Source organism: Fusarium keratoplasticum, chromosome 3, assembly GCF_025433545.1.
Source record: "Fusarium keratoplasticum isolate Fu6.1 chromosome 3, whole genome shotgun sequence".
NCBI classification, from domain to species: domain Eukaryota; kingdom Fungi; phylum Ascomycota; class Sordariomycetes; order Hypocreales; family Nectriaceae; genus Fusarium; species Fusarium keratoplasticum.
The window spans coordinates 2624236-2646623 of NC_070531.1; the positions used below are offsets into that span (position 1 = coordinate 2624236).

At 53.7% G+C, this 22388-nt stretch overlaps 8 protein-coding genes across 8 annotated transcripts; 4 read left to right on the forward strand and 4 right to left on the reverse strand.

Annotated features, from left to right (window-relative positions):
* Window positions 1–313: 313 nt before the first annotated feature.
* Window positions 314–1079, forward strand: NCS57_00416400 (Nascent polypeptide-associated complex subunit alpha; the record flags this gene model as incomplete). Its single annotated transcript, XM_053054134.1, has 3 exons — window positions 314–550; window positions 632–690; window positions 743–1079. The coding sequence occupies 3 exons, from the start codon at window positions 314–316 to the stop codon at window positions 1077–1079; spliced, it is 633 nt and encodes a 210-aa protein (XP_052916294.1).
* A 529-nt stretch (window positions 1080–1608) lies between these two features.
* Window positions 1609–2355, forward strand: NCS57_00416500 (ATP synthase subunit d, mitochondrial; the record flags this gene model as incomplete). Its single annotated transcript, XM_053054135.1, has 4 exons — window positions 1609–1617; window positions 1743–2138; window positions 2189–2275; window positions 2326–2355. The coding sequence occupies 4 exons, from the start codon at window positions 1609–1611 to the stop codon at window positions 2353–2355; spliced, it is 522 nt and encodes a 173-aa protein (XP_052916295.1).
* Window positions 2356–4772: 2417 nt separating this feature from the next.
* On the reverse strand, window positions 4773–5376 carry NCS57_00416600 (uncharacterized protein; the record flags this gene model as incomplete). Its single annotated transcript, XM_053054136.1, has 2 exons — window positions 4773–5042; window positions 5116–5376. The coding sequence occupies 2 exons, from the start codon at window positions 5374–5376 to the stop codon at window positions 4773–4775; spliced, it is 531 nt and encodes a 176-aa protein (XP_052916296.1).
* Window positions 5377–5985: 609 nt separating this feature from the next.
* Window positions 5986–6608, reverse strand: NCS57_00416700 (uncharacterized protein; the record flags this gene model as incomplete). The annotated part of the gene is made up of 4 exons (XM_053054137.1): window positions 5986–6161; window positions 6222–6353; window positions 6401–6489; window positions 6556–6608. 4 exons carry the CDS (start codon window positions 6606–6608, stop codon window positions 5986–5988), a joined length of 450 nt encoding a protein of 149 aa, XP_052916297.1.
* Window positions 6609–7420: 812 nt separating this feature from the next.
* On the forward strand, window positions 7421–11848 carry NCS57_00416800 (uncharacterized protein; the record flags this gene model as incomplete). Its single annotated transcript, XM_053054138.1, has 2 exons — window positions 7421–7581; window positions 7633–11848. The coding sequence occupies 2 exons, from the start codon at window positions 7421–7423 to the stop codon at window positions 11846–11848; spliced, it is 4377 nt and encodes a 1458-aa protein (XP_052916298.1).
* Window positions 11849–12045: 197 nt separating this feature from the next.
* NCS57_00416900 (uncharacterized protein) lies at window positions 12046–13230 on the reverse strand (the record flags this gene model as incomplete). The annotated part of the gene is made up of 3 exons (XM_053054139.1): window positions 12046–12649; window positions 12705–12842; window positions 12902–13230. 3 exons carry the CDS (start codon window positions 13228–13230, stop codon window positions 12046–12048), a joined length of 1071 nt encoding a protein of 356 aa, XP_052916299.1.
* Window positions 13231–15739: 2509 nt separating this feature from the next.
* NCS57_00417000 (2EXR domain-containing protein) lies at window positions 15740–16666 on the reverse strand (the record flags this gene model as incomplete). The annotated part of the gene is made up of 1 exon (XM_053054140.1): window positions 15740–16666. The coding sequence occupies one exon, from the start codon at window positions 16664–16666 to the stop codon at window positions 15740–15742; it is 927 nt and encodes a 308-aa protein (XP_052916300.1).
* Window positions 16667–19310: 2644 nt separating this feature from the next.
* NCS57_00417100 (uncharacterized protein) lies at window positions 19311–20947 on the forward strand (the record flags this gene model as incomplete). Its single annotated transcript, XM_053054141.1, has 2 exons — window positions 19311–19698; window positions 19767–20947. 2 exons carry the CDS (start codon window positions 19311–19313, stop codon window positions 20945–20947), a joined length of 1569 nt encoding a protein of 522 aa, XP_052916301.1.
* Window positions 20948–22388: the final 1441 nt, after the last annotated feature.

Below are 22388 nucleotides of genomic sequence, written 5' to 3' on the forward strand. Positions count from 1 at the left end.
ACCCGTCGTCATGCCTGACGAGCAAGTGCTGCGAAAAACCTGATTACCTAATGCAGTTTAGTTCCCACCTGCCCACCAAGCCCTAGAATTATCACTGTGCGATATTCTCATCACAAACGACGACGACAGAGATCCGGCCAGCCAACAGACGTAACTGGGACCAGCAAACAAGTAAGTTCACAGCTGCGATTTTGTTCTTTGTGCCACATTTTCGTCAATTTCGTCGGTGGCGACAAATTTCTGCTCACAAAATCCCCTCTGAGGAATTGACGAGGACGAGTCACTAACATCTACGCCCGCACCAGCCGCCAAAATGTCGAACCCCCGCGTTGAAGAGCTTCCCGATGAGGAGCCCAAGAAGACCGTTGTCGAGGAGCACGATGACAGCAGCGACGAGTCCGAGGCTGAGGAGGTCGGCGAGGGCCAGCTGCCCGCCGGCTCTACTGTGATCCACAACCGCAACGAGAAGAAGGCTCGCAAGGCCCTCGAGAAGCTGCACCTTACCCGCATCCCTGGCATCACCCGTGTCACTCTTCGCCGCCCCAAGAACGTGAGTAGAGAGGCGTCTTTTCCGGCCGAGCGAGGGCCATGGAGGGGTAAATGAGGCATCATGCTAAACCACGTGCTCCAGATCCTCTTCGTTATCAACAGCCCCGAGGTCTACAAGTCTCCTAACAGCAACACCTACATGTGAGTGGCAGTGGTTCTTGCACACAGCGCTTGTGTCTGATTTTTGCCATAGTGTCTTCGGTGAGGCCAAGATCGAGGATGTCAACGCCGCCGCCCAACAAGCCGCTGCCCAGCAGCTCGCCAGCGCCAACGCCGAGGCTGACCACGCCGGCCACAACCACGGCGAGCCCAGCAAGGCTGCCGAGTCCGCCGAGGCCAAGAAGGAGGACAACGATGAGGATTCTGATGAGGAGGAGGACGACGATGAGGAGGTCGATGCCACAGGCCTGGAGGATAAGGACATTGAGCTTGTCATGACCCAAGCCAGTGTCAGCCGCAACAAGGCAATCAAGGCATTGAAGGAAAACGACAATGATATCGTCAACTCCATCATGGCTCTAAGTATCTAGGGCTGACTGGCTGGCTGAACTGGATCTTCCACAAAAGCTTGAGCACGGGACACACACTGGGCTCTGTATTAGTTCTGGGTGAATTGTACCCCGCGAAAAGGATTTGATGCCAAACAAAGGAATCAATTGAAGAGGAATCACTGCCTCAATCCATCAAGAACTGTTTATGAGTTGTGACTTGGTGATTTTTATGTAGCTGCTTGCATAATTCGTCCTTGTAAGCTGTTGCTCTATATCGGAAGCTCCAACATGTGGTTTCTGGTCAATTCTTTAATAACTTGTAGAGTTACACTAAGTCTCAATGTTTCCTCTCCTATCACAATTTGGCCAAGCATTTCCCCAGTTCCAGGGATCCCAACCCTTCTGCTGGTCGTCATTGAGGGGTTCCGAAGCCGCCGCTCACCGGATTGAAGAGGGACATCACGTGATATGTTAGCGCCCGGTAGTTCCCTGGCGAAGTTCGGCAAAGTCAATCAACATCCATCAAGATCATCCTCTCCGTCCCTCGACATCGCAACCCTCGTTCAAAATGGCGACTGTAAGTTCAATTCATCAATTGGCGCGTGCGACTGATGGTAGATGCCGTCAATTCCTGCCCCGGCCCCCCGGCACGCGTCCGCTCGCCCTCGGAAGCCGTGAGCTAATTTTCTCCCTCTCCGACAGCGAAGCGCAGCTCTCAAGCTTGACTGGACCAAGGTCACCAGCTCCCTCGGTCTCCGTGGCCAGACCGTCGCCTCCCTCCAGGCCTTCAAGAAGCGCAACGAGGACGTCCGCCGCAAGGTCCAGCAGCTCAACGAGCAGCCCACCACCGTCGACTTCGCCCAGTACCGATCCGTCCTTAAGAACCAGGCCATCATCGATGAGATCGAGAAGCGATTCAAGGCCTTCACCCCCGTCACCTACGATGTCAGCCGACAGCTGAAGGCCATTGACGCCTTCGAGGCCGAGGCCGTCAAGAACGCCGAGGCTACCAAGCAGGCCGTCGACCTCGAGCTCAAGGACCTCGCCGCCACCCTCAAGAACATCGAGGAGGCCCGACCATTCGAGGACCTCACTGTCGTACGTATCACGGATTTGAGGGTAATTGATCGGATTTTCACACTTTGCAGGACGAGGTTGCCGCCGCCGAGAAGTCGATCGACGAGAAGACCGCTCAGCTCGTTTCCAAGGGCCGATGGATGGTGCCGGGTTACAAGGTGCGTACTCCGGAATCTGAGGCTCGTGACAGGTCTAACCCCCGCTACAGGAGAAGTTCGGCGACCTGGCTATGGTTTAATCGAATTACGCATTCCGGATCCCGGCTTCGCGTTGTGTACTCTAGCATTGTAGATACGAGAACCCGAGGCAGAACCCAGGTTTTCCTCATACCCAACCACCTACAACATTTCCTGTGTGCTTCATGCAACTTGCTTCACTATTGGGCCCGTTCCAGTTATGTGGTTATGGGAGCCCAAGGCAACCGCGGGCGGACAATGCTATAACATGATTCCCGTTACAAGTTTTAAGATCTCGAGTTCAACCTGGCACTCCTATGCGTCAACTCGTGCCCATGTTCGTTCTTTGCCCTCCTCGTAATCCATGATCTTAGTTAGCGAGCTAAAATCATATGCCTCATCTTATGTATCAGTAGGAGGGATCTCTCAAGATGTGAGTTTTCTCATGAGTATCAACATCGTTCGCCGTTCGGAAGCCCGAGTGTCAGCCTCCGCTCGGCCGAGTGTGGATCTGGCGAACAATACTCAGGTTCCACCAATTCTTAACGTTGATGGTATCAAACTTTTGATCTCAGAGTCTCGGCCTACTAACAGAAGTATGGTCTATTGGGATGCTATACGCTCTGTATGAAACGGATGCTAAGTCCGTCCTAACAATCTTAGGGTCTGATATGATGAGACCTATCGGTATACCCTATACCTCATGACGGATTATGGTAAGAAGTGATTAGGTTGATGGTTAGATTATACGTAACAGTCATGGACTTCTTGGTGAGAGCATTGTTGTTTTCATCAGGGTTTATGAGCTGTCGTTGTGTTGCGGCTGGCCTAAAGGTGTAATAACCCTGGTGTCAGCCATTGGCTGGCGTAACACCAACAACATTACGTGCCAAGACTGGTGAGAGTCTTAGATGTAACATCTTATTCAATAGCGAACCAAGGAAACAACAATTTGGCCATTCAAATAAAGTCGTCATATCAAGTACGTACAGCATTTTCATGAAGCTATCAACGCAATCTATTGTCACGTGCGGTTCTTTTTGTCTTTAGCCGGCACTTTACCCTCCCAACATACATTCGCACAGCTTGTTACATACAACTCTTCTTAAACTCAAGCCGCAAAACTATACCCTCCAAACACGAATAAGACCGCGAACCTTATCATGCCGCCGCCTTCTGTACCTGAGCTCGAAAGTTATGTCTTCAAGACGGCACCTCCACTCGACCCCGCCTGGCTGGAGTATGAAGAGGAGGTGAGGCAAAAAGGACCTCCCCGAGTGTTCAACTCCGTTTTAGAGAGGCAGCCTGTCTATGCCCAGGAATGTCGTGAACTAAACGCACGAATGATGGCCCCTGGAGCCAGAGACTATGAGCTCTCCCAAGGCATCATTAAGAAGGAGTTTACTATCCCCTCATCGCTGGATGGGTTTCCCATTCCTGTTCTTCAACTGGAACTGGAAAACAGCCAGCCTTCTGATCCCGATGTTGTCATCATATATTATCACGGAGGGGGCCTGAAGGTTGGCGAAGCTGATAGCGAGGAGCTTTCCTGTCGCCGCCTGGTTAAGAGTGGAATGGGAAGAGTGCGCCTGTACTCCATCGGTTATCGTCTTCTACCCTCTTCTCCAGCCAGTACGTGCTTATCAGACTGTATGGATGGTTTCAAAATGTTTGGAAGCCAAGCTACAAAGACAATTGTCGTGGGAAGTTCAAGTGGCGGACAGATGGCAACTGCAGTAACTCAGGCAGCGCCAAAGGGATCCATACATGGGCTGCTACTGAGATGTCCCGTCACGGCAGATGGTCCCAGCGGTTCTGAGTTCATCCCGGAGCCGTTGCGGCAATACCACACCAGCGTCTCTCCGACATTCATCACATCTTTGAACGGATATCTACAGCGAGATACTCCAAGGGATGGCCTCGATAAGCTCCCCCTTGAAGTCACGAAAGCTGAACTCGAGGGTCATCCTCGGACTTGGATTCAGCTCGTCTCAAACGATACAATTTATTCAGATGGACTCTGTTATGCTATTCTTCTGAGGCAGACGGGTATTGAAGCTCAAGTGCAGGTCGAGATGGGCTGGCCTCATACATTTTGGTTGAAAGCTCCTCATCTGGCTCAAGCTTTGGCAGCTGAAAAGAGGATGGTGGAAGGACTGAGGTGGCTTCTTGAATGAATGGCGACCTTGGGCTACAACATCACAGAGTGGGCGCTGTTGCTGTTCTGTAGCCATCTTAGGCGTAATAGAATCACGTTGAGAAATAGGAGCATATTGAAACTACCGATATCGAGTCTCAACAATCAGAGTGGTATTAAGTTCTTTGCATCTAGTAAAATTGAAGTGCGATCCATCAAAGGCTGGCTGATATGAGATAGATGACTGACCTTCTGTAGGCAACCTGCTTATATAAAGTCAACATCGTTTCTCATTGCTGCACGGCCTCCAAAGATGCCCTCAAGCTCGCGGGCCTTTGCCTGTTAAGGAAGACCTCTACGCCTTGGCCTGTTCCTAGGAGCTGCTTTGGCAGAGAGAGTCAAAGCGCCCGGCCCGTCTAGCCCAACTTCGTCGATCAGAGACTGCGGTATGGCCAAGAGGATCACCCTGTGCCGGTCAACATCGCTGAGGTGTTGCCAAATATTCGGGTTGATGAACGACATCAGATCGGTTAAGTCAGCGACTATATTGGCGACCTGATGATGTGTAATGACATCAGAGATGTTGTCCGAGAAGTGTAGGTTGAGATACTCCTGTATGTCATGTCATTAGTTAAGGAGCTCAGGTACATAGGTAGGGGGTTATCCAGGGGAAACGAGAACATACTTGACCACCAGGAGCAGGAAACTCGATGTCAAGCGAGCGATCGGTCCAAGGCTGTGCTGTCACCCTTCCCTTGCGGCGAGAGACAACATCGACGTTGGAAATCATGTGCGGAGTGGAGTTGGCCATGATACGCTCGAGGACATAGACCAGCCGACTCATGAGGTTGAAAGTGTGCAGGATCCTCTCGTAGACGCTTGGGTTAACTGACCGAAGGGCTACCTGCCCCTGGACCTCGCGTTCGAGGAAGCGAGGGTTCGACATTGTGGTAGCTCTTTTCGGTATCAGATTGCTGAGATGGATGGTTGTTTGAAGCGTGTATTAGAGGAACCGCCGAAGGGGAGAAAGGAGGAGAAGGGGGAAAAGAGGCAAGAGGAAGAAGACAGTGTATTTATATTCACTTGAATCCCAACAATTAAACGGCCTTTTAGGCAACCCCTCAACGACTACCTTGATAGTTTGGTGTCATCGCGAGCTTCAAGTCGTTAAGTGAGTTTCGTTGCATCTAAAGTGTTAACAGCAAAGTTTTGACCGAGGATTTCAAAGAGCTTCCAGTCAGCTCACGGCCCGATATGAATCATCACCCAACATAACAACGTGGCGGGATTGTTCCTGAATGCAGCCGTTAGATTGAAGAATGGTGTCGGATTAAACAAGTCCAAGTCTCTTGGGTCTATAAGACAACACCAAGCGCAAACCTGCAAGTGCCCATTGTTCCTCGCTCCAAGATCAAGAATGCTCTCTACAACGAGATACACCAGCCGGCCCCGAAACTCCCAACACTTGTGCTCCGAAATACCTCTCTCTTTCCCAATGGTATGGCGGCTTCGAGTCTGGTTCTTTTGCAATTGTATTTCTTTGGTTTCTTTGTCTTCAGGGTTGCGCGTACTTTGTGGTCCACTCCTTGGCCGTTGCGATGGCCGCCTGCTCGTCCTCCTTCCAGCTCTTGGCAACGTCGGCGGCGAGGGGGTCGTCGGGGTTCGGGGCACCCAAGAGGGCTTGGATCGAGAGCAGGATCGTTCGGATCTGGAGGGCGGGAGACCAGTTGTCTATGGCATTTGTCAGCTTGACTGCTCTGAGAGAGTGTGGGACTCGGTTATTCCACGCACTCTTCAAGACATCGAGGCAGATGCGGCCGAGCTTGTCAACGTTGGGGTGGAAGATCTTTGTGAGGAAGCGAATCTTGGGAGGAGTCATGGGGTAGTCGTCGGGTAGGAAGAGCTCGAGCTTGAAGACGCCGCCTTGGCATGGTTAGTTGGAGACTTTGTGAGGCAGCAAGGGAGCGCACCTTCGTATGGCGACTGGGCAGGACCGTGGATCTCGACGTCAAAGTATCGCAGGTTGTCCTCGTGGGGAACGGCGCTGATTCCAGGAACACTACATCGCGGTTGGTGTTAAAATGACATGCATGTCGCAGCGCGAGATCCTTGGGGGGTGACCTACGGCTCGGCCATGAGCCGTTCCGTCTCTTTGATAATGCGCTTGGGGAGAGCCATCTGGATGTCTGGAGGTTGAGTGTCGAGGTATAAGTTGGTAGAGAGAGGACGGTGACTTGGAGTCGGAATATGCGCAGGTCTGGCGTCGGTGTGTCGGTGGACCAAGAAGGACGTGTTTTGACGGTGAAGGGTTGAAGATCAAGTCTTGAGTCTGAACCCTTGGAACGAGGCGGGGCAGACAGAGGCACGAGGGGGGCGGATAAGTATCGTCGAGGGGCAAGTTAGGGAGGCAAAGGGGAGAGAAGATCCTCGGCAATATGCTCCAAAGGTTTTAGAATAAATATTCTAGAGAGGGCCCAAAAACAAGGCCCAACGTCTATTTACTGCAAGAGTCGGGTGACGAGACGGATGTTAAGCAAGAAATGCCATCCATGTACAGACACTGACTGACTGACTGTATCACTCACACAGCGCAGCGACAAACACCGTCCACGGCATGGCATGCGCCCGATAAGGCACCCGACCTGCACCTGGTGGCGGAAGGTTCCGTCAGGTGCCATGATGGCGGGGAGGTACATGCAGCGACCAGCCCGGGCCAGTCGCGCTTAATAAGGTTGCAGGGGTCTGTTAGTACCTGGCCTGGGGGTTTGGAGACGCGAGCTTCACTCACCAACCATCGTGACCTATTCATCAAGACTCGCCAGACAATCGCCATTACGGCCCAGAAGCTGCAACAGGGGGTTCTCTGCCATACAATGAGATGAACTGCAGCCGTTTGATGGCGCTGCGCCTTTGATCAGAGCACCGTCCCTTCTCGTGAGCCCCGGCATGAGGAATGTCGTGATAGCTTCTTCATCCGGCCACCCACCACCATGCCCTCGTTCGACCAGCTCACCGATCCCCCCAAGAAGGGCAAAATCATCAAGTCGGCTTACGATAGTGAAACCTTTGAGGCTGATGGCACTATCCACGTTGACGGCCTGGTTGGCTCAGCCACCATCTCCCCAGCTGGCCGCGATGTCGCCCTAGCCTCGTAGGTTGCATGACAGATCTGTACCGGGTGCACCTTGACTGACATGCATAGACCCGATGGACTGGCCATCATAGACTTGGATTCGCCATATAGCCCCCCGCGTCGTCTACGGACTCATGGCCTCCCCTGGCTGGTGGTTGACGTTCAATGGTCCCCCTTTGCAGCCCGAGACTACTGGATCGTCTCAGCCGCCAACCATCGCGCTCTCGTGTGGAATCTCAATCGCAGAGAAGACTCGAGTTCTGGCGCTATTGAGCACTCACTTCAAGGCCACAGCCGTGCAATCACCGATGTCAACTGGTCTGCTCATCATCCCGATCTCCTTTCAACCTGCTCAGTAGATGGATACATCCATGCGTGGGATCTTCGACGGCCCCGTCAGCCAGTTCTCACCTTTTGCGACTGGACGGCTGGCGCATCCCAGGTCAAATACTGTCGCCAAGCTTCTCATATTCTTGCCTCAGCCCATGATCGATGGCTTCACATTTGGGATGAGCGCCGCTCATCTGAACCTCTCAAATCTATCAAAGCTCACAAGTCAAAGATTTACGGTATAGACTGGAACCGAAATCGGCCAAGTGCAATTGTGTCATGCTCCATTGACAAGAGTATCAAGTTCTGGGACTACAACGCTGATGATCCTCTCGAGCACACCATTGAAACTGGTTTCCCAGTATGGAGAGCTCGGCACACGCCCTTTGGACAAGGCGTTGTTGCTATACCCCAAAACGAGCCTGGCGACATGTACCTCTATAGCACCCGGTTCGAAGAAGGATCCCGTGTGACGTCCAGTCCGGTGGAAGTCTGGCCTGGTCACGGAGACCACAAGGCAAAGGAGTTCCTTTGGCGCTGCCGCGGCGGTGTCACCGAAGACGGGATGGATGATCGCGAATTCCAGCTCGTCACTTGGGGCACTGACAATGAGCTCAAACTTCAATGTATTGATCCTCAAACCCTGGCCACCATTGGTCACACTCGAGGAATGCCTGCGGCACCGGGCATCAGTCTCACTCGCAAAGGCGCCACCTACAAGACCTTCCGCACTGTCGATGATAGCACGGATCGCGATCGCAAGACTGCCACCATGAGTGATCATCGACCTGGCGGCGGCAGCAACTACAGACAAAGCGCCCTGACACTGGGTATGCGATCGGGCGCGAGCCAGAACCATCGTGCCGGCGTGGCATGGCGAGGCCCTTCGATGAAGGCCAAGGTCACTTCAGGGAGGGCCCTCGATCGTAGCCAGTCACAGATCGGCTGGATGAAAGGTATTGCCATGACCAAGAGGAAAGTCTCGGCGGGCGCAAAACGGCACATGTCGAAGGACTCGGGCATCTTTAGTCATGGGTATCCTGATGATGAATGGGCTGAGCCGGATACTATTCAGGAAGAGCTCTTGCGAGTCAGCACGCAACTTCCCAAAGTGAGATGGGAGAACATCGATATGGACAATCTCTCCCTTAACGCCTCGTTGAACGGTCCGTGGGGCGTAGACGGGGAGACCATCTTCATCAAGGTCAGAATCGACATCCCGGTTGGATATCCCAAGGCCAGAGCGCCCAAGTTCTACGTCGAGAGGTCATCCTTTATGCCAGCAGCAACTCACAAGAAGATCGATCGTGAGATTCACCAGCTGGCGGATCGGTTCCTGCAGAGAAAGCAAAACTGTCTTGAAGTGGCTTTTACATATCTCCTTGGAGAAGTCGACCTCGAAAGCAGCACCACCTTTTTCAAGAATGTTCGAGATCTTGATGATGACCTCGACGGACTGGCCGACGAGAGCTCGAGCGAATCCGACGAGGACATACCAGCTGGGGGTTCGGCCTCTATGTCACAAGAGCTTCCACCGCATGCAGAGATAGACACTGCACTTGCGCCTCCCAACAGGACTATTGTTCCACCGACCCCTAGAACGTGCGGTGCTAGGTTCTCGCACAACGGGCGGTTGGTCTGCTTCTTCCCCTCGAAGGAGGAAAAGGCGAGGGCACTGTTTACCACTACCATGGATGCATACAGGGAACGTCCCAAAGGGGAACCCTTCTTCGCGGGCTTTGGTAAGATCGCCCACGATCTGGGACCCCGGCAGAGATTCATGGCAGAGGACGCATCCATGTCCAGTGGTGACTCAGATTCGTCTGCTTCCGGCTCTTCCTCGTCGTCGTCATCTTCAAGCGATTCGGAATCGACATCGATGCACAAGATCAACCTCTGGTATCACCCCAGTCGCCAGTTTAGAAAGACGTGGAGTGAGGATCGGTCAATACGCTCCAGCGGCGGAGGCACTGGTGTTGGTACCGGCACGGGCACGGGCACCAGTCGTCGAAGACCTGGTCGGCCAAAGAACCTGATATCGATACATGATCTCCGATCGGCGCTGCCGTCCAAGGAAGAGTTTGCTCGCGAGTATGCCATCTTTGGCGACGGAGCCGACGTCTGCGAGCACAATGCCCAAGTAGCTGAAAAGTACGGGGCCAGGGATCTGGTTGATGTGTGGCGATATCTGGCACTGCTACTGAAGAAGGGTGTCCCGCTTGAAGTGCTTTCCCATAACCAGAGGCGTGACTCTATCTTGGTGATCGCTCACGATGTGGTATCGAGGTGTCACGAAGATGCTCTTCCTCTAGAGTCGGTTGTGGATAAAGGCAACGGGACTCTGACGGGTAGGGTGAAATGGGGCCAACACCCTCTGGCCAGAGACTTCATCATGGATCTGTTTTTCTACTTTGAGAGAATTGCCGATGTCCAGATGCTGGCCATGCTCTCTTGCATATTCAGCGAGTCTTCAGCCCGGGACAGTGTGGCCTACTTTGAATCGCATCTTGCTCAGCCGGAAACTCCTCTTCCTCTCAAGGCGCCAGCGTTTTCTCTCGACTATTTCCCGACGGATGCTTCACTCTGGAACATCAACAGTCGCAGCTATACCAACTCTGCCATCACGACCCCCATGACTATCCATACTCCGGTCCATTATGCGGGATCACAAGCATCTGACGATGGTCTCTGGAACGGAGATCCGGCGTCGAACTCGTACTCTTGCGGAGAAACGCCGCCCAACAAGTTCAAGGACTATCTTGGGGATCTTGAGCCACCACCAAGTGTATCAACATCTCCAAACACACGCTTCCTGAATCGCGCAAACTCTGGACTGGCATCAGCCTTTGCAGCCAACCTGCCTCGTTCATTTGCCGGCGTGAGCTCATCATCCCCGCCAAGTCATGGGAAGAAGAAGCCGAGCCCGGCAGAGACGATCCTCAGCAGTCTAGCTCCTGGAAATGTGACATGGAGTGCATCAACGGCGATGGATTCGAGCGGGGGCAGAACGTCTCTAGACGATGACGAGTACCGCAAGGACGACATGCTGCCGCTGGTTCCTACAAAGATCTCAGTGTCGATGGAGGATCAAACAATATTCGACGATGACGGCTGGCTTAGCACGCCACTCCTTGAATCCAACCGGGGTGACGTATACGCCCATTACCGATACGCATACGCCGAGATGCTGCAAATGTGGAACCAGCCCCTTGCTAGACTCGAGATTATGAAGTTCAACGCTCTCAAGGAGGACGTAACTGGTGGGCACATGGACGGCAGCTACCCTGACTCTGCTCATGATGGGGCGAGCGGGAACGGACCTATCAACCATGCCAACTCGCCACCTATTGCGATGGGTAAGAAGGACCAGCTTCAGGCCCTGCTCGCATCCGGCCGTGGGCTTGATGTGACGGGAGTATGCCGCATTCACGAGATCCAACTCGAACCCATTCGTTACACCTCAACCGACTCCAAGGTTGGCGGTGCGGTAGGCACATGCGAGCGCTGCCATCGGTCTCAGAGCCAGCTTATATGCGTTTACTGTCTCGAGCCCGTGGATGCCCTCTTCCCACCGTGCTTGGCCTGTGGATGTGCAAGCCACGAGGCATGCCTGGCGGAATGGCATGCTGCTGGCGAGACGCAGTGTCCGGCAGGCGACGAGTGCAACTGCGTCGAAGAGGCAGACGATGGTCAGGTTGAATCCTGGGCGGCTCTTCGTGGAGCCGTCTTTAAGGGCCCGAAGCATCTTCCCATGTTACCAGGCCCAGCACTAGGCGATAGTGATGATGAAGAGAAGGTGGTTCGTGAGTGGGAGAGAGTCGAGCCAGCTATACCCACACGGATGCAGGGGCTCTCAGCTGCTAGTATTAGCCTGGGCAATAGGCTGAGGAAGTCAGCGGGCGAATGGTCAAGGGCTTCAAGCTTGAGGAGGAATGACCGGAGGAATCTAATGTAACATGACTGACATATCAGAAGAGTTGGGGTAATGGTTGTTGGATATCGGAGGTTTAAGTTGTTCTTCGTATTGAGGCATGACGGTATTTGGATACTCGTCCCAGCTCACTGTTTTGCATTTATTCTGAACTACAAGCGTTCAAAGCCATGTACATCTATGTAGAGTATCATGAAGTACATAATGCATCCCTACTACCCCTAATTCGGCCTCCTTTTCTCCACGTTAAGAAGTGGCCGTCCAGTTGCTAGACGGTCCAGATTCTCTAGGAGGAGGCCAGAGAGGTTATCCCAGTACTTGGACGACTGCCACGAGATGTGAGGTGTGAGGAAGAAGTTGGGCGCCTTCCAGAGGGGATGTCCCTCAGGCAACGGCTCCGGGTCGGTGACGTCTACGGCGGCTCCCTGGATGAGGCCGTTCTCGAGAGCGTTGACCAGGGCGTCGGTGTCGATGATGGGGCCTCGAGCAATATTGCATACAAATGTCTTGCCGTGGTTCTTGCCGAGGACCTTGAACTGCTCTGCGCCGAGGAGACCTCTCGTGGCGTCACCAAGTGGCAGAGATACTACCAAGAGATCGAGATCCTGCTCCAGGAAGTGGTCAACGTCTTGGCTGGAACCGCCCGAGAACCACTTGGACGGGATGACGCCTTCAGGATCTCCAGTGCCAGGGACGCAATACGTCTCATCGCGCCGGGACTCGGCCGTCGGACGCTCTCGGAGCGTGTAAGCGTACACCTCCATCCCCAACGCCTGTCCGAGCCGGGCGCACTGCCTCCCGATACCTCCATAGCCAAGAATACCTCTGAGTTTTGTTTCGTTAGCTGATGGTTTACGGGCTGGAAAGAGTTGCCTCTTACATGCGACGGCCTGTCGACACTTGCATGCCGAGCTCCAGTCTGGGTCGCCAGAGCTGCTGCTTCTGCTGCTCAGCATAGACGTGGAAGTGATGCTGGTGAGACAAGTACGCTCCTATAACCCACTCGGCGATCTGAGGTCTATACAAAGAGTCAGATCAATACAGTTTGAACAATGAGAATAGCAGCATCTAACATACGGCTGACACCCACTAGCATTGGCAAACTGAACCTCGGGGTCCCGAAACTTGGGATATCCCGCCCACATGTCGAGCCCGGCCGAGGCGGCCTGGAAGAAGCGCGCCCGCGACACCTTGGCCGGGTCGGGCTGGTGGTAGATGCACAGCATGGTGACGCCCTCCCAGGCCTCGTCGGGGAGGTGGTCGGGCGGGAGGAGCTGGAAGTCGACGATGGGGGCCTCGAACCAGCGGACCTCGAGCTCGGGGAAGCGCTTGCGGGCCTCCGCGAGGAAGGGCTCTGGCGCCGGGCTGGGGAGGTAGACGAGGAGGACGTCGTCTTTGAGGGTCATGTTGACGGTGAGGAGGTGAGTTGTATGCAAGTGCGGTGTAGTAAGTAGTCAGTATATAACCAGTTCTATCTCATCTCTACCCGACAGCTCCGAGTTATACAACGCCTCCTCTTGCTAATTCAGTCTCTCACGTCAGAGCAAGATGAGATGAGAGCTAAGAAATGGCAAAGCAAGTTGGCACGCTACTCCCGCAAACTCCGAGAGGATATTTCGACTCCGATTGCGGGAGGGGAGAGAGAGATTAATAAGCGCTCGCTCGTCAAGAACGCATCTCAACCCATCCATAGTGTGTTCCCACAATGGTTGCGCCCCCAGAATGGAATAGCCATTGTCCCGAGGTTGGTTGTCGTTGATAACGAAAAAAAGGTGGAGATGACATACTTGAAGCCATGGATGACGAGACTGTTTTTGACAAAGTGCGTATCCACTCTATAACAATGTCTGGGTCCCTCGTCTTACTCGCATTACCTTGGTCTCAGTGAATAGGATATATATTGGTTAGGTAGGCATATGTAAATAAGTTGCCGATTAATCTTCGGGTACCTTTATCCTCTCTCTCAGACAGGCACAATATGCAGATTCATTCACACGTCCATCAAGTTCAATTCAATTCACGTGGTTATCGCATAGAACGCTTCCGCCAGACTTCCATGTTATCATCTAAACACTACCAAAGAGCACCCTCACCAAGTTGGAGAAAACAGCATGACAGGCTTAGCGCGGACCGGATTCTCAAATCTAGCTCTCGTCAGCTGCCAAACCTGCCACGCCTTTCTCATCTCCGGCTCGTCGAGTCTCGTTTCCAGACACAGTTCATTCCACTCGTGGTGTCCCTTCTTCTCCGAGTTGTCCCCTTCCCCCTCCCTCATGATCCAGAGGCGAACCACCGTGCCTAATAAGCCTGTCAGCGGATCCTTACCAGCGAGTCCCGTCTCCAGGGTCTCGTGTCTGGATAAGTGAGTGTACTCGACTCTGTGTGTGCTTACATGATATCGGAAGCCATACCAGTCTCCAGTGGCTACCGTGTCGCCCTTGTTGCTCGAAGGCGTGGCATCGCCACATTGTTTGGGGCATGCCATGGTAAACTCGCGCAGACCCGGCAACCATCGCAGTTCCAGAGGCTCTAGGCTCATTGTCCAATCTGGCCGGATAATGTCGTAGAAACTCGACGCCAGATTCCGGATAGGAAGACTAAGGGGAGAGGTCTCCTGAATCCCTGTCCCCATTCCTGGAATCTTTGGAGTTGGCAGAGTCATGTTGGTCGTCAAGAAAGTGTCCCTGAACACATTCATCCGCCTCCATTGGAAGTTGGAGTCCTGGAATAATGTTCGGTGTGTGCGCTGAAAATACCTGAGCCCTTCATCGCTGCCTCGCATCATATCGATCATGGAGCGTACCTGCTGGTCCTTCTGGGACTGTCCTGAATAAAATTCCACGACAGCCGGTTCAAGAAGTGTTTGCCACAGAATTTCCATGCTTTTGGAAGATAGTCCTCCAGTGGCGGGTTCAACCTGACCCTCCTTAGGGGCGGTCTGACGGTATGGGGGGTGAAGGACGGGACGCCGTCATCCATAACGGCACAGTTCTCTTATTCTTCAAGAGAAATAGAGCTCTGGTTTGCCGATGCTACTAATCGGAATTCCTCGGGTCCAAAGGAGCACAACTTGAACATATATCCTCCCAAGCTTGCTGAACTTTTTGTTCCGAGTAGCATACTTAACTCACCTTTGCCCTGAACAGTCCCAAGAACACATCATGTCGCTTCTTTGTTAGGCCCCCAGCTCTTAACATCATAGAATAATGTGTACAAAGACAACCACTCAACTTGTCGTTCAAGTAACAATAGGAGGAGTATACATTTGGGCCGGGTCAGAACAACTCTTTGTCGCGAACTAGTCCCTGTTCATGCATTAGTACAGTACCACGCCACTTTCATACTGCTTGTAATATCGTTCCCAGAGTTCTCTTTTGCGTACCGTTGTTAGTCCCAGACCCGCGTTTCTTACATTTTGTCAAGATTAGAAATCTGCTAGAGTCGCAACTGCATACCTCTCTATGTCTTCGTGGTTGTGCATATAACATCCGATTTACTAAGACTTGCTCTCCTCCGTTTGTTGTGTAACTGCTGTGTACATTATGGTGTTCTGTATCTGGCTTTATCGGCTCATGTGTCGATAAGCAGGCGCTTTCCGTCGGATGTCTCGACAAAGGCCATCTCTGCGGTTTCATGTTCGTCTTGGTGCCATAATAATCAGCTCTCGAGTCTGGCGCGGACTCTCTGAACTCAACTTCAGCTCCCATCCAATGCCAGGAGCCTGTAGGAGCCATGATCAAGCCAGCGTGGCCTGGCCTCTGGTTCTCCTTCACTGCTCGGCAAGCAGGAGCCGGGCTCTGTCATCTTGTCAGCACAGCGGCTGAAGCATGGTTGACGAGCCTGCCCTCAGTCAAGTCGGTCCTTGCGAGATCCCATCACCTCGAATCATAAAAGACTCGTCCTCGGCGCTTCCCTTCATTTGCCTCTTCTGTGCCTCCTGACTTCCCATCCTGATTCGCTCCATCCCTCCCATTGCAGGTCAAATGTCAAGATCCTCTCCACCAGGACCCATCTCATCCTGTTCTCGCAGGTCCGGTTCTCCTTGACCTTGTCCTCATCCACGTGCCATGGCAGGATTCGTACCCATTTCAGGCCGTCATCGGGCGCCTTGTATTTTCCATCCAGAAAGACAACTTTGGACACCATTTTGCTGCGTCCTTTGTTGAGTTCGTGGCAATCCTCTTTGCCGCATCTGCCCTCGTTCAGGACTGCTTGAGACTCGGGGTCATCCAGGTCCAGGGGCGCCATCTCGATGATGTTCTCGTCCACCCAATATCGGAACTGTTTAGCCAGCTCTCTGAGACGAACTTCATATGGAGCATTTGTGTCCATGTGGATCATCCATGCTGGATCGATCTCTCCCACTTTGACGATCCACAGGTCATCCAGGTTGGGAAACCAGAATCGGTCGAACTCGATCTTGCCGAAATCTCGCTGACGATAGCAGGCTGACAGGTAGACAGAGTAGTGGTATGGCCCATCCACCCGGCCATCGTCGGGGAAGCAATCCCAGAAGGCAAGTCGTCTTATCCGCGGTGCCAGATCTTCCAGGTAAGGGTCAGGTGCTTGGTCTGAAATCTTGTGGTCGCAAACGAGGATATCTCTGGAAAAGTCAAAGTATGATCCGTGGCCAATAGGCTCATACCCTAGCCTGGTTTCCTCTCGCGCCTCGGCGTTGAGCTGTGTAACAGTCGGCAACGGGTAAGAACCGTCTTTCTGGACCAAGTCGCCGTATAGGACAATCCGAGGCTCATTGGCTCGTGACCATATTTTGAGGCGAAGTTCGGTGGGAAGAGAGCCAAAGCTCGCCATTGATGATGTTGACGACGTGGAGGATGACATGGCCTCGTACTTTCATGAGAGCAACGGTGTTGGGAGGGTGAGCTTCTAGTGCGAGAAGTACAACACGGCTTCAACAGGTGGCATAACGGGAGATGATTGGAGGTCTAGGATCGAGCAGAGAGGTACGGGCAGCGGTATTAATCTCACGTCGGCCTACATACTGTCGAGTCCAGAACAGGGGTCTCACGAGGACAGGACGGAAACGGTGTCATACCTACATGCTGGGGGTGGATGGCTGTTTGCGGCATGTCCGGGCCGGGGAAAATCAATGATCCCCCTTGAAGCCATCGTGGGACGTGATGCTATACTGTGCCACAGCCTGCCAAAACCGGGATGGTTCACCGACACCGCTTCTAGCGGTTCGATAGCGGCATGCTGCATGGTCCATCCTGTTCCCTCGGTCAGCCAACCAATGAGACCGCTCTCCAAGGAAGAGAGTGGTGATAGGACCGGGGTGAGGCGCAGATGGTGCAAGAGGTCCAGTCGACGATCACACATATCGGGTATTTCGCGCCTCTTAGCTCTGTATTAAAAAGCAAGCTCGAGAGCGCCACCCTAGTGTCTCTCCGGCTGAGCTTTTCAGCCCGAGCCAGACATGTTAGCCTCGCGCCTGTCTCTTGGGGCTGCATCATGTTCCTCGTGTCTTGTCACGTGTCGCCATGATCGGGCGGCCGATGACGCCTGCAGAGGACGACCCAGAACCCTCATGCTCGCAGAATTCGAAGCTTCTCGCCAATCTAGAACCCCAGCACACCTCGTCCTGGGTGATGGTCTGATGTGAGAAGACTGTTGGCAGGCTATCCTGGGCGTGGCTGCATAATACGCGCCTCCCGAGAGCGCAGCCGGCGGACGCAGCCGACGTGAAGCCAGGGCGGACGAAGTCCAGTCAGTATCAACCCGGAGCTTGTTGGCACGGAGTACAACCAACTATCACCTTCATTACGGCCTCTGGTGGTGATGGGGATGCCGGGGTCGGGGTCAGCATGGGACGGGAACGGGCTCCAGGATGATGGGTCTGCAACACTTCGAGCCCAGGTTCGCAGGTCGTCGTTTCCGGCATGCATCTCGAGCCCATTCTCGGCCAATTCCAGGCCTCCCATTCTCAAGCCGGGGCGAGCGATGCACCCAACGCTCGAATGGTAACTTGTCAAGGCGATTGCCAATCATCCAGAGCTGACAAGACGGTCCCAGCGGTTTGGGTTGGCTTGACATGCGCTCGAAGTGAGGCGGGAGGGCTTGGAGCTTGCAAGGGATGTCGGGTAACCCCGTGTGGAGCTCGCGAAGCTGAGGCGGGATGGTACGCGATTGGTGCCGCCTGACTGGTTCCGGGACAACCCAAGCACCAAGGACGAACACCTTGGCCAGGCTGCGGCTTGATTGGCGGGCAGATCTAGACTCGAGGCTCGAGATCGGTCCAGGCTGAGCAGGACGCAAGAGCATCAGGCGTGTCTCTGCTTGGGCTTGCCTCGGTCGCCAATCTCGACGATAAAGACGCATCAGCAGGTACGGGCCGCGTGGGCATTAACTCTGGTCCCAAGACCACGTTTTCAAAAATCTGATCTGTCGGGATCGGTGGGTAGTGGTCACTGGTGAGGAGCCAGTGGGGGGATGTGGTAGTATCAGTGTGACAGAACGACAAGCCTGCATCCTGAGTGTCCACGAACGACATCAAGCCGGGATCTCGGTTGGGAGGAAGGACATGCTCTGGAGTCGGTGGTGTGGGCTGCCTCTCGCCGCCAAGACGAACTGATGAAGCGGAAGAGTGGACCAAGGGAAGAGCGGTGATGAGTGTGAGTCTTGAGAGAGCTCATGGTGGCCATGGCAGGCTGAAGTGAACTGTGATGCGGGTGCGTATGAAACATCGGTGTGCGTATCTGCGCTGTGACGGAAGCAAGCCATTCACATCGGACGTCGGGATGAGCACGGTGGTTTGGCCGATACTAACGTTAGTACGGATATCGAGTCAGCCATTGCCGCTCGGATGACTTTCCTTGGTCACTCGAACGCGCGCATGGCGCCTTTTGCCTCGTTGAGCTGACAGGCGTGGTCATGAAGCGCTGTCTTGAGTCGACACTGTAGGGTAGAGTAGGCGCGAGACGCACGCTTCAGCCTTTGGGGTGCAGCTGCCATGAGCGATGTTGGTGATGGATAGTTTCCCCTTGATTGTCATTTGGGAGCAGGTTATTACCGCGACGTTGGCAGCAGTTTGATTGCAGTTGATGTTGGATGAGGCTGTTGGGTGAGATGGGAGGTTGTGGTATTGGTTGCTCACCAACGCTCATGCCGATGTATGCGCCTGGTAAGCAGGCCCCACAACTGGAAACTGCTCCTTCCATCTCTTTTTCAACATGAATGTGTACCGCAGTAGGTAGGTAGGTACTGTAAGTTGGGATTGAAATGCCTACCTATTCATGCAGCTTAAGCTCTCGGCCAAACTTGACTTGCTTACATGACTATCTAGGTATTCTGAGCAGACGGCGCACAATGTTAACAGATCATCACCATCGCCAAACGGCCTCATGCTGTGCAACAGATCTTACCTAGTAGGGTAATGCTGGAGCAGACGTCCATCCATCCATCGCAGAAAGAGGCAGGCAGGCGGACTCGGATTCAGCTCCCGTCCTAGCGGGACGCGCCTAACTCGATGTCGACGGCGCGCTTGCCCCGATCCCCGAGCCCGCTAAGCCTGGGCGACCCACTCATTGCACATCCTCATCCTCCTGATTGGCATCATCACCGCCATTGCCATTATTCACACGGTCGCCAGAGAAGGCATACGCGAACAAGAGATCTGCTCTCAACGACTGAGCGCGACCTCCACCGCCTCCAATGCCCTCCCGAGAGCATGCCATCCCCTACCGATGACGAGACGCCCTTCCCCTTGTTAGACCGTTCGACGCTTCATGGGTTTGGCCGCTCCCATCTCTCCCCTGACGATGCCTTCGTGTCCCCGCCTCGCCGCCTTGGCGAGCGTAGTAGAAGTCGCAGGCGCAAGCGGCCGTGGAAGAAGTTGATGTGGGTGAAGCAATCATGTAAGAGTCCACTGATCAACTGCTTTCCGCGACGAGAGGGACGAGAGAGCTAACCAAGTTTTCAACAGATCCCGACAACTATACCGACCAAGCGACTTTTCTCGAGAACCTACAGCGGAATCCCCGTCTTAAGCCGTATGACTTTTGGCCCCTCGTCGCCGACTCAACCGTTATACTGCAGCATGTTTGCTCCGTCATTATCTTCATCGTTTGCTTTGTTGGTATCTTTCAGGAGCGTGTATCTCCCGTGTCTGTCACAAGCTGGAGCAGCTTCCTTACCTTTGTCGGATGGATCCTCTGGGAGCGCTGGTTGTCTGAGATCGAGGATCCTGGTGACACGAGTCACGGAGTGGCAGCAGCAACAGTGACGGGGAGAACTGGCCGGACCGGAAGCATGAGGCGACCCGGCCGCGCCGGTAGTATCAGGCGCCCGCCTCCGCTCCGGATCGATTCAGTCCCGTCGACCGCCGGGCCATCGGCCTCGAGCTCGACTACAAACCTACACGCGCACCACGCGATTAAACGGGCACAGTCCACTTCAACTAGCTCGCTGGCTAGCGGTGCTGTGCATACACCTCGAGCCAGCCAGGAGCACCTCCCCGAGCTGCCACCACCCCTTCTTGCTGAAGAGAGCCGGTCCCGGCAGAGGGCTGAAACTATCAAGTCAGCAATCCTCATCTACTGCACACTCCTTGGACTTAGCCCCATCCTCAAATCCCTTACCTGGTCCACATCGAGCGACAGCATCTGGGCCATGTCCTTCTGGCTCCTCGCCATAAACATCTTCTTCTTTGACTACTCGGGTGGCGTGGGAGCCAAGTTTCCTGCATCACTCTCCACCAATGCTGCCCTCATGGCATCAACAGTATTGGCAAGTCGGCTACCATCCACGAAGCAGGTCTTTAGCTTGACGCTGTTCAGCATCGAAGTTTTTGGCCTGTTTCCCGTCTTCCGACGGTATGCGAGGCACCGCAGCTGGCTATTCCATGTGGTATCGGCCATCTTGCTGGTACTGGGGGCAGGACTTGGAGTAGGCCTCATCTTGGGTGACACTAAGGGCACTGGCGGATGGCCATGGAAGAGCGGACTCGTGGGAATGATTGTAGGAGTACTCATCGCGGTACTGGCAACAGGAGGATGCAGCTGGTGGCTGATTGGGTTGCAAAAGTACAAGAATGAGATACGAGGACCTTGGGACCCAGCGAGACCCATCATCATGAACCGGCCTCGGTGGGATGACGATTCATGATGGTTACGTAGGTGGTCGAGATGCTTTAATCAATACCTTTTCAACTGTTCAAAGCCAGCCCTTGGCGAGATGTTGCTGTAGTTAGCGTTTGGACCGGAAGTGCCAAGCTTTCTGTCAAGCAGCATTGCATAACGCTAAATGCGGATCTGAATCTGAGGGAGAGGCATAGACCCGTCCAAGACAGAATGAGGCAGAGGCTGACTTGTATCCATACAATTCGGTACATGTTACGTTGCCATGCATCGATTTTAGGCAGGCCAGTGGAAAGTCTGTTCGTATTTGCCAACACCTACGTACAGTACCTACTGATCCTGGACCCCATCTGCATGCGTGTGCATGGCGACGCGAGTGTCATGTACTGTCGTGGCTGGCCAGGCACCGTAGGTAGGTTGAATCTCGAGTAAAATAGAATCAAGCATGCTTCACTAAAAAATCATAGCCATCGTGGTCTGACCTGACCTGAAGCCGTCGTGTGAGGGTCAGCAGTTGCCGAGATCCATCCATGTATGGATAAAAGAAGGACCCTGCAGTGTTGACGGTAGGTAGGTTGTCTCTCACAGCCATGCCCCCCTCACCAGAATTAGAAGCACCCGTCAACAAAAAGCCCCCGAGGTATCCACCAATGATCCCTGAGAGGATGGCAGTGAGTCTACACTCTCAAACGGGATTGACAGGGAAGCCACTGCATTCACTGCTGTGGTCCCCAGAAAGAGAGAGATGATGCGCCGGCCCAATGACCTTGAGACGTTGGCATGGCAATGCCTCACAAGAGGATTGATCCTTTCCCAGAGCGGCATGTACCATGCGAGAGATGGAGGGGATATAAGGTAATAAGCTGACAACTGAGTAAGCCCTCTCCATCTTGGCCCTTCCATCCTCCCCAGCCTCACCAAGAGTTTTCATCTCGGTGGTTCTGGTGGCCATGGCGTGGTTTCTCGGCTGTTGACCCCCCCAGCAGCTTCTAATGACCTCTTCTCTATTCGTAGGGACTTAGTCGATACCTTTACAGGGTCAAAAACGGATGATTCTGGCAAGACGAGGGGGAGGGGGGAGAGAGGAATTGAAGGAAAACTGGGGCATCTCGATGCAAATGGGGGCCATGGAGTTTGGCTGTACGTATCCGTATTTAATTGTCTGGGGCGAACGGGAAAACGGCACCAAGGATTCATTCCTTCCTAATGGATTTGTTGGGCAGGTTTCAGCCAAAGTTTAAAAAAAAAAGCGAAAAAGAAGTTCTGGGCAACAAGTTCAAGCTTTGGCTGGGCGGGAATGGCTCCAGGCTCGTCTAGATTGGGGAACACAAGTACCAGTACGGGGGATTTACACGCTACTTTCCACTCAGGCACGTAACCCCCGGCCGCATAGCGCAGGGTCTAGTGGGCTCTAGCTCACAAGCTTCCAGGGGTCCAGGGGCAGGACAGGAGGAGAGAGGCAGCTGGAG